The sequence below is a fragment of the Meleagris gallopavo genome, chromosome 1 (genome assembly GCF_000146605.3).
Source record: "Meleagris gallopavo isolate NT-WF06-2002-E0010 breed Aviagen turkey brand Nicholas breeding stock chromosome 1, Turkey_5.1, whole genome shotgun sequence".
Classification (NCBI taxonomy): Eukaryota; Metazoa; Chordata; class Aves; order Galliformes; family Phasianidae; genus Meleagris; species Meleagris gallopavo.
In genome coordinates this window covers 75,344,119-75,355,395 of record NC_015011.2, presented here as the reverse complement: position 1 = coordinate 75,355,395, position 11,277 = coordinate 75,344,119, and the positions used below count along the sequence as shown (strand labels likewise).

Genomic DNA, 11,277 nt, shown 5'->3' with positions numbered 1-11,277 from the left:
CCAGAACACAGTTGGCCTTCCAGGCTGCAAGTGCACACTGCTGGCTCATGTCCAGCTTCTCATCCATCAGGACTCCCAAGTCCTTCTCCGCAGGACTGCTCTCAAGGAGATCTTCGCCCAGTTTGTATAACTACCTGGGATTGTCCCGACCCAGGTGCAGCACCCTGCACTTGGCCTTATTGAACCTCATTAGGTTTTCATGGGCCCACTTCTCCAGCCTGCCCAGGTCCCTCTGGATGGCAAACCTTCCTTCCAGTGTATCGATTTCACCACTCAGCTTGGTGTCATCCGCAAACTTGCTGAGTGTGCACTCAATGCTATCATTGATGAAGATGTTAAAGAGCACTGGCCCCAAGACCAATCCCTGAGGGACACCGCTTGTGACCAGCCTTCACCCCGACACAGAATCACTGATCACAACCCTTTGGCTGCATCCAGCCAGCCAACTCCTACTCCATCCTCCAAATCCATACCTCTCCAATTTAGAGGGAAGGATGTGGTGAGGGACCATGTCAAAGGCTTTGTAGAAATCCAAGTAGATGACATCCATCGCCCTTTCCCTGTCCACCGAAGCCATCATTCCATCATAGAAAGCCACCAGATTGGTCAGGCAAGATCTGCCGTTGATGAAGCCACAGGGAAGCTCTTCTGCAGGCTCATAGAAGATTCATCTTTTGTTGAAGCCTGAGGCTACAGCAAAATGAGGTCCTTAATGCTTTATTTGCATGAGCTATCAATAAAACAAAATCTGGGTGGAAAAGGGAAACAAAGATGCAGATTTATGTTTCTCATTCCAGTGGGCCTGTACCTGCAGAGTACTACACTACCCACCATATGTAGCTTCAACAGATACACAGAGAAAGATGTAATTTTGGCAATTTTAATTCTCTCCCCTATTATACAAAATATTTTACAATTAAAAAACATTTTCCCTAGCAGAATCATATACAGATATTTATAATGAACAAGATTTAGTTACAGTCAAGATGGGGGACTTCTGCACAAAGTAAAAACAATGACAGATGATCAAGTGAAAATTAAGACTTGACCTTTTCCCCCACCATATTCTGGGAGGGGAGGTTATAGTTAGGCTTTTATTCCTATCACATTTTCTGAAATTTGAACTCTGGGACCTCCTTTTACCCCTATGGTCCACTCACGTCCATAGCACAAGTACACTACTCTGCTCTCAGAGGTTCCCAAATGAGAAATCATCATCTGACAGTATCATAAATTTAGTACTACCCAAGGAAAAGGGACTGCTGCCCTTAGCTTTCCACAGCGACCCATATACATACACATACAAGCACATACATGGGGGAAGCATACTCAAATCCAGATTTTTTTTTTTTCCCCACTGCTTCACTTAACGCCAATCTTACCCCACTAAAGCAGCCTGCCTTTGAAACATGTCCAGCAGGAACTCTCTCCAGAATGGCTACTATGAGGTCTCAAAGCCACACTGGGCACCACTGCACATGCAATCTGGGAAAGCTTCTCGTTTCCCCCACTACGATCATCTGCTTGGCAGCAGAGTGTCAGTCAGCCACAGATGTGATAATGTGAACCACTCAGAGATGCTCAGGTCACAAACAACAGGTAGGGGAAGTTGCACACTTCAGCAGGAAATTAAAAAAAAAACAAAACCGTTGCAAGTGATCTGCCCTAACAGAGCAAAGGTGTGTGTGAACCCAAGTGAACATTTTCTCCCTAGAGAAGGTCACTGCTGGGCTGGGCCAAAACTGCACTCGCAGGGAAGCTGATCCCAGAGTCACTGCTGGAGGCCAAATGCCTGAAGCAGCGTGGGAAGGTCATGGGCATCAGCTGCCCCGTACAGGTCACTCTGCCCCAGCATGGAGAGGGCCATGCGGAGGGTGCTCCAGATGTTGTCAGACATAGCGCCTTGCTGCCCCCGTGGACCTCGGCTCTTCTGCTGCATGTGCAAAGCCTCTAAGAAGTGCTCCACAGCCTCACTGTCAACATGAGAACATACACATGCTTATTGGAGATTGTACATCTCACATTCCCTCCCCACTTGCTTCTGAACTGCTATTTTTTTCCCCTTTACAACAGTTTCCCCCTCTTCAGCACATCCTTCCCCACTCCAGAACCACTAGTGATCCCACTTTCCCCCCTCATCAACAATTCAAGTCCAGATGGCCTCCACTGCAAGTGCATCTGCCTGGCATCTTCTCAGGGCAGATTATAGTCATTCACTGTCTGCCTATTGCTACCAGAAGGCTGCAGGCAGCACAGCACTGTCCTAATAACCTATCGCAGTCTCTCTCCCACACAGATATGCAAACTCATAGGTCACAGCAGATTTACACATCCTCTGCTCACCGATGGGCACCCAAATTGATGCAGCTGATGCCCAAGTTGTATCGAGACCGGATATATCCTGGCTGAAGCTCCAGTGCCCGCCGATATGCAGCCACAGCTTCCTCACTGCGATTCCCATTGGCCAACGTGGCACCAAGCTTGTTCCATAGGAGATGATCCTGGAAAAGGGGAGACAAAAGACTAAGTCAAACTGGCTCTTTTTAAGTTCCAAGCCATCCCTTCCTAACCAATGTGTCTGCCTTGCTCCTCTACTTCAAAAGATGCACCTCACAGTACACACAGCACCTCCACCCACAAAACTCTAGGTACTTCCAGCACCCCCACTCTGCCCTTTCTTACATTGGGGCGCACACTAAGTGCGGCACTGAAGCAATCCACAGCCTTCTCGTATTCGCCACTAAGGTTGAAAAGGACACCCAGGCCACACTGAACATCAGGATCAACAGTTGAGGGGTTGCTGCGCACAGCTGCTAAGAACAGCTCTTTGACTTCCACAAAAAGTGAGCTGGAAAAGCATGGAACAAGGATATTTGTATACTGTAGAACAAGCTGACCTTGGGTTGCCCAATCTAACACCTGCCCAATCCAGCCCCAATCCTCCAAGACACTTCTCATCTGAAGAATAAGATTTGTATCCCCAACTCACTCAGACAGCAGGGACCCTAGTACACGCTTAGAAGTCCCAAGATTTGTCTCTGAGACATTCTCCTCTGGTTCCTTCTCCAGTAGGTGGGCATAGGCTGGTTTATGGTGCAACCAGTCCCGCAGGGTCTCACATGCCTGCTTCTGCAAGGACTCATTGGTGAAGCTGACTGCTAAAGCCATTAGTGCTGTGAGGTTACCAGGCTGCAGTTCCAAGCACCTGTAGGTCACAGAAACAACTACCATATTAAATCAAGAAATCCGACTATAGGTGGTAACGCAATCAAAACAGAACACACAACACTAGCTACGTGGTCCTTGGGGCATTATGCACAAGATAAAGACCCCTGCTCAGATCTTTTGCAACACTCACCGTCTGAGAGCACTGATTGCCAAGAGTTCCTGTTCATTCTCTGCTTGGGTGGTTCCCAGGTATTGCCAGGCCTGAAGGAAATAAAGATGCATAATATCAGACTTCCTCAGATCCAGAAAAAAAATAAACAGGCACAGAGATTAGATCTGAGATCAAATACAAAAACACCTTTGCTTCATATACACTTCCATGTCAGATGCCATTTTGTCAGACTGTCCCTCTGCTGCCATGTGCCACAAGGCAACAAAATGTGACAGAATACTGATGGGAAGGTTCAACCTCTTCTGCCATCCTACTAGCATCCACTTCTGATATCACAGGCTGATGTGATAAAATAGGAGGCATTACTTTCAGAGCAGCCCTTATACATTAGCCTCACACACCTATAAATTTAATCTGGGAAGATATATAGGCTTTCTGGTTCATATGCTATCAAGGACAATAAAACTGGAGTTTTGGTGAAAAGAAGTGAATGTATACCTAGAGAGCTACCATAAAGCAACTGTTTGCAGCTTAACCCTTTAAAATTGCACAATGTCTAACTTTAGCTTTTAACTGTGGTCAAACAACACAGGGAGGAGGGAAAAGCAGATCTCAGCTTTGCTAAAAACAAAATTGTATAGCAGCAGTGCTAATCATGAGACCTTCAAGGCAGGCAGCTGAATATACTTGTGTATATACAGTCCATTGGCAAGTAAAAATTTTAGAAAATTGACCACAAAGCAGAAGCACTTATTTTACTGGCTCTTTAATCATCATGACACTAGTACATTAAAAAAAACTTCAATTTCCAGGCAGTTGACATGTGGAATATTTTAAGTGCCACATCCACAGTAAGTATCCATTCACCTTACATTGATAACCACATCCCTCACCCATAAGTAGGCTAGATTGCTTGCTGGATTTGTCAGCATGAAGTTAACTGCTTTATGAACTTAAGTCACATAAAGTGCAGCATCAACTGTCTCAAAGAAGGAAGGCATTAGGAGAAGCAGATATACTGCAATTGCCAGCCACCACAAGCAACAGGCAGTCTACGTCTACTGCCTCAAATCCCTAATGCCTCACCACAAGACTAGCTGCAACATGGAGCTCACAGTTCTAACAGCATAGTGTTCTGAGGGTAGAAGAGCTGAGATCCAACAAAGTTGTACTTTGGACCAAGGTGACTGTGGAATTTCCATTGCAGAAAAAGAAAAAAAGGCGAGTCTATCATTGTACCATCTGAACTTGATTTCCTGTACTTTCTGCAGAGTTACAGCAGAAGAATTCAGAACATTCCTTAATATAGCTAGCCAGAAAGGTTCAAGATTTCTACTCCTAAGGTCTCAGCTATTATGCCTAGCTCACAGCCCCAACAGTTTGAGAGACTGTCTGGTTCTCAAGGATTCCCTCTTGACCACTTCAAAGAGTAGATTTTCAGAACATCTGCTTACTTTCCAATTACTATTGAAGGAGGACTTGAATGAGTCCCAATGAGAATTCAGCATCCCTGGCTCTTCGGACATAGGCACTCCAGAGACAGACAACAGCACATGCATGTTTGCACTCCATCTCATCCTCCTTAGAATATTTATGCGCTGTACTTCTGAAGAAAGGCACAAACTATTTCTTACGTTCTTAAGTTTTACAGAGGAAGCACTCACTGAATTAGCTGCTGGAACATGTCTCAGCTTAAAAATCATTGTCTACAACTTCAAATAAAGCCTTCGGAGACGCTCATGCCATCTCTCAAATCCTTTTGAGTAACATTTCCTCACAGATCCAGGTCCTAACCAGAATCTCTAGTGCAGGTAACTGCTAAGAATTTGCTTTTAATACCCATATTAAAGACTGTCATTACCACTATCACAAGCACCTCCAGGCTCATAAAGCCAACAAAGTCTTCCACAAAAGCAACTTAAAGAGATAAGAGCTTCTTATCTTGGCTTCATGCATGCATTCTCATGATTTCACACAGCTTTGAGCAGAAGACTTTGTGCATCTGACTTCAGCTCTAAACCTTCTTGCCCACCATCCTCCTCAGGATTCACACACACCAGCTACATATCCAGAGCTACAGACAAGTGAAACGTTTTCATATGTCCTGCACAGCTGATTGAGGTGAGCTTTCTACACACAGCCTGACACCTCAAAGGTAGAGGATCCAAGAAGGAGGACACCAAGCCAAGGCCTGCTAGCTACCATTAGTCTCACTCACCTCCATATGATCTGGCTTCTGTTGCACTGCAGCCTCAAACAGCAAGACAGCATTGGGAAGGTCACCTTCCTCCAAGCGTTTTCGCCCTTCTTCAAATGCATCAGGATGGTCTCTCATGGGATTATCTTCTTCAAACTGGTAACCCTAGCAGCAGAAACAAGCAGAGGGCTAATGCCATGTGATGCTAGGCAGAAAAGCACTTTCTACAGGATATCACAGTCTGGTCCAGCTGCATCAGGAACACTCAAACAACAGAGCAAGTAGCAACCTCACTCTCTCTACTAGCTTGTAGCAGATTAGAGAAAAGCAGCTCTTCTTTCTGCCTGCTTTACCCTGAAAGATTCCTCCAAATTTTAGACTATATCAGACATGAGGTAAACTGCAACAGTGATTAAATAACTGGTGTTTAGCTTACAAGCTCTGGGTAGGAGTGGGCACTTGCACTCATTGCAAGCAATCCCAGCATTAACTGGCACTTGGTAGTGAACAAGAACTAGACAGCATTTGCAGATCAGAACAAATGAAAACAGTACTTTACTCCTAGCTAACCTGGAATAAGGGCACATGCAACAGTAAATAACAGCAGCAGAAGAAATCTTAACAGCATTTGGGGATCTATGGAACTCACCTGCACAGCAAACAACCTGCCAGCTTCCTCAAGGCAGTTCACCACAGAGCTAGGAAACCCTGTCCTATATTACCTTGTCATATGAAGAAGAGCTGAGGTCATCATAGTCAGAAAGCCAAGGGTGAGCCTCTGCATCTCTCTTGGCCATCTCCTCCCATTCTGCCTGAAGTTTGTCCCAGAAATCCACATCTGACTGAAGGGAGAACAGAAAGTGACTGGCGTACCTCAACTTTTAACTGAGCTCTACAAACAACATAAAGCATGCCCTCTTAAATGTTTCTAGCCCTCCTCAGAACATGCAAAGGAGAGTTAACCCTGTCATGGGCTCTCAAACATTACCCCAGCCCTCCTCCTCCTTCAGCTTTACCTCCACAGCAGTCTTTGCCTGCTCAAATTCCGTATCAAGAGCTGACATGTTCCCAGATCGCGCAAATTGATCCACCCAGGCATCGGATGCCCCCTGGGAGTTTGGAAACAGAAACACACCTTTCTTTTTAGAGTTTGGTAACCTCAGCACATATCCCAAAGTGCTGGAGGGTCTGCAATGACCTCTCCTTCCCATCAGCACATATCCCAAAGTGCTGGAGGGTCTGCAATGACCTCTCCTTCCCATCAGCAAGAACTGATGGCCTTGAAAAATGGAGCGGAGTTATTTTGGATACTTCCTTCCTCCCAGGTGCCACAGAAGATGAGAACACTGACAGTGCCCAGATATCTTCCCAGCATCTGGGACTAGACTTTCCTCTGATGAGCCCAACAGTCCCTCCCTTACCTCCCACAGTCTAGTCATTAGTAAGTAAAGCATTGCTGAAATTCAGGCTTGCCATCCATTATCCCTCGCTCACAGACTGTGCACTGCCATAAAGACCTTTCCTCCTTCAGCGCACACAGGGCTGGGGCTCCTACCTGCTGCTGCATAAACTCAGCTGCCCATTGCTCTGCCTGATCTTGATCTCTGTGGGTCACCTGATTAGCTTCGATCGATACCCTGCCATCTCCGATCTGGCGGACAAACTTTAGGAACTGTGGCAAAGAAATGAAACAAGGGTGGAGCTGGGCAGACGCTTTGCCAAAAACTTTTCTATCTACGCCCCCTTCTTTCTTTGCAGATAGGATTTCTCTCTGCAAAGTGAGCACAGGCACCCAGAAAAGTGGGCAGGAAAGCACTTCACCACAGTGCAGTTACAGAAAGAATATTTTGAGGGAACTGAAGGGCTGAACTTCTAGGAAACAGAGAAGAAGTGGAAGCACTGGATAGCAGGCTTTTATTCCATTATTGCCTTCCCCCTTCTTCTCCATTCACCAAACCCTTTAGACACATTAGATACCTGTCAGCCCCAGTCACAGAATTCCTCACCTCAGAACTGTTGAGTTTTGGATCATCCACTTTAGAAAGAAAATCACTAGCAGCTTTCTTAAGATCATCTTCAGGTTGATATTCCTCGTACCTTTTTAAAATAAGCAGTTAAAGGGAAAGAAATAGTTTGAAACTAGGCAACAGCAATCTCTTTCATTAACAGTCCACTGAATGGGGTAGACAAGTGTTGAGGGATACAATCCCTCCTAACTCTGGAGGAGACTCTGGAGTTCAAAGTAATTCAGATGAATAAATCATCTGTAAAAATTCAAAATTACTACCAGGTTAAGCCTGCAAAAGACTGGCACAAACATGCCATCAAGTATCAAGTATTGGCGCCATCAATCAAAGCCTCATACAGGAACATTGCAGGAACAAAGAAAGTAGGCTGTTTTCATGGAAGCACAACAGCATTTTGAAAAAGCGGCAACTCTGAAAAAGATCAAGGGCTCAGAGAAAGCACACGGTTTTGTATGGCTTAAAGTGGGATAGAGCCAATTCTCAGCGTAACCTGTATTGTCAGTCTTGGCAAAGTCACTGGAACAGGAGGCAGTAACTTAGTTACTCCAATATTTGCAAAAAGATACCAAAAAAAGCAAAAGCCAGGAGAAAGAAGTATCTAAATACGTATAGTCTGTTTTAGAGAAAGATCTAAGTAGCTCAAATGCTTGCTTACATTTTGCTACCTGAAAAACTTGAGTACAGTCCACAAGTACCTATACAGAGAAGGTTTTTACCACACAGAAATATTTGAAAATATTATCTGAATGGTTGAATCTAGAAATATGCAAAGGAAAAGCTTGATGCAGTTTGTCAAATAAGGAGAATGAAGTGATAAAAATCTACAACCACTGGATCTAGCACTTAAGATTTCTAAAGCTCAAAATGCATCTATTGAGGAGCAGAAAACAAATTCTGCTTGAGTAGGAATTACTGCAATAACTCCTGAAATCACATTAAGGAGCTTTTCACTACCTATGCAATTATATTAGACTGCAAGATCACAGCACTTCCAGGAACTAGAATCTAGGAAAATAGTGATCTCATAAGCATCATCTTCTCCCTTCTCTAAAACTAAGGTCTGAGAACACTGTCTAGGTAAGTGATTCAAAAACATTCAAGATGTTTCTCTACCACCTGTCTAACCTTCATCCATGCAGAAGCCTAGCAGCAGTAACTGGTCTTGAGACTAGAAACTCACCATTTATCTGCTACTGACTGGTCTTCTGATTCCCCCAGCCACAGTTTCTCCTCTGACTGCTCAAGGTATTCTTCTGCCCACTTGGCAGGAGACACAGACAGCGGATCTGCATAGGACGTTAGGACAGAGAAAGAAGAGTGAAATAAGCAGAACATCACTAAGATTAACTTCAGATTTTGCTTTCATTATTTTACATGCTGTTATCTAACACATGCAGTAAAGATCTCTTCAAAGAAAGATCGTTAATACCTGTTTCTTCTGTGTCCTGAGCAAAAAATAATAATCAAGCCTTAGGTACAGACAAAGCATTAATACAAATGCCTCTGTGGTGGCAGCATCTTTACGTTCTACTTCCACTTCATTATTTAAACAGCTGCTCCATGAGGGATACTATGTAGGTCAAGGAAATCAGCAATGCACTACGAGCCTCTGTCAAAAATCACAATTTAGAAAGAACTAGCTCTTCATCACAAATGTCTCATAGACTTTGGCAAGTGCTGACTTATACTGCCAGGAGTATCAAGACTGCTGATCAATGAATGGAACTGACTTTCTACAGTGGCCACCCCTGGGGAACAGAACAGAATCTAGTTAAACCTTACACATAATTTCCAGGTTAAGTCCTAGACAGTCAAGGACCATATTCAATACACAGCTCTATACACAAAGGAAGATGGCTTTTCAGACAAACTACCACCTTGTTTAGAACAGAAAGCTTACACTTTGGTCCAAAAATATTCATTTTACATTTTTCCAACTTGCGAGAATCCACTTTTCTCCTCAAAAATTTCTCCTCTCCCTCTTCATAAAATCCATTTAAAAAATTGGCCAAAGTACTCTAAACTGCATTTACCTTAGTACCAAAGGAAAACGTAGTGGGAACTGAGTATACATAAGGAAGAAGTAGCATCAGAGCACTTCCAGAAATTACATTAGTTGAACCATAACTTTAATAAAAGCAGCTTGAATAGCCTGCTTCTCCCAAGTTCTCCAAGTAACCCAAACTGAAAATAAAAGGATCTTGCATCCAAATAAAAGCTTCCACACCAAATAGTGAGCAATTTAGCTAATCCACTCCAAAGCAGTTTTTTTTCCCCCCCTCCTTTTCAAAGCTGCTCCAAAAGCATTATTCCAGTTTTAAATTAACTAACTACACTGCATGCAAGAATGTGACTGGGAAACATCACAAAGATAACTCCAAAAAGGACCCTTCACCTGTCACTTCAGCAATGAATTCCTGTGACCAGTCAGCCTCATTGTAATCTGAAGCGACATCACCAGCGGCATCTGCTGCAGCCAAGAATTCCTGGGTCCAGTTCTCAGACAGCGCAAGGGCTGCCACACCTGGAGCTAGAAGAAAACCACAAGTGAACGTGAGAGGACTCAAAGGCACCTTCAGGTAGCCATTATCATCTCTGATCAGGTCCTTCCTCTTTATTAGAATAAAATCACCAGAAGATTCTACTTAGAAGGAATCTCTGAAGACTGCAAGTCATAGAAAAAAAAATGACACTGAAGTTAGATCAGATAGTTCAGGGTACTGACCAAGCAGCTTCTGAACTTCTCAGAGTCTGGAGACTCCCCAGAATCCCTAAGCATCTGCTGCAGAGCTGAACTGTCCACCAAGGGAATGCATTTCCTTACTCCTCTACCTCTCATTCTCTTGCTGTTTATCAGTGCAAAGATCCCAGCTATTGCTGCTGAAGACAATTAGATTCACTCCTACTCCTCTGAGACTCCTTTTCTCCAGACTGAAGTAGCCTACTTCCTTCAGCTTTTTCTCTTACACCACGTATTCCACCTCCTGGTCTCCAGTGGACTCGTTAGAATATATCAGTGTACTGGAAGTCCAAAGCTGGAAACAGTGCTTCACATAACCTCACAACAGACGAACCACCCTGTTAAGAGTTTAACCACAACACCGAGATCTTTTCCGTTGTCGATCTACTCCAGCTCCCCTCACCTCGCTGAGGTGCCTGTCGGAAGCTTGACTGTTCGATCTCTTGCATCTCAGCCAACAGGTCATCCATCTTAAAGGTCTGGGGTGCATGGGACAGTAATGGGGCATTCTGTCCTTGTAGGAATTCTCCAACCAGCTACCAAAGACAGTGAGAGATTAACATTCATCATCTAAAACATGGAAGATAAACAAGTAAAGCCACAAAGCAGAAGAAAGAAACAGACTCGGCAGAAGAGTAAAATTAGATAAAGGGAAAAACAGCAAACTCAGCACTGAAGAGAACGGTATTAAGGAGATACATCTGTTTGTTCTTACCTCATCTTCAGAGGCTACTCCCAGTGGCTTGGATACCTAGAAGTAACAGTGGGCAATCATCTCAATAGCTTGGGCTATCCACACAGCACCTCAATCAGCTCACATCCTCCTCTCTCTCCTGTTTAGGCTGACCACACTTCCTTGCACTGGCTGTCAGCACGTGTCCAAGCTACAGGCACAGGAATACCCTGCACCACGCCGTGCAAGCTTCCCACCACCCCCTCCGGCTTAGCCACTGCATCAGCGAGGCGTGCGCTC

The 11,277-nt window shown here is 44.4% G+C and overlaps 1 protein-coding gene across 1 annotated transcript; it reads right to left on the bottom strand.

The window, feature by feature from the left end:
* Positions 1 to 866: 866 nt before the first annotated feature.
* On the bottom strand, positions 867 to 11,260 carry PEX5 (peroxisomal biogenesis factor 5). Its single transcript, XM_010718285.1, has 15 exons — positions 11,207 to 11,260; positions 11,020 to 11,055; positions 10,708 to 10,840; positions 9,960 to 10,094; positions 8,745 to 8,850; positions 7,544 to 7,634; positions 7,093 to 7,209; positions 6,554 to 6,646; positions 6,260 to 6,379; positions 5,559 to 5,702; positions 3,359 to 3,429; positions 2,990 to 3,205; positions 2,683 to 2,848; positions 2,344 to 2,501; positions 867 to 1,973 (listed from the first exon to the last, which is right to left on the bottom strand). Exons 1-15 carry the CDS (start codon positions 11,258 to 11,260, stop codon positions 1,772 to 1,774), a joined length of 1,842 nt encoding a protein of 613 aa, XP_010716587.1. The 3' UTR covers positions 867 to 1,771.
* Between the last annotated feature and the right edge of the window lie 17 nt (positions 11,261 to 11,277).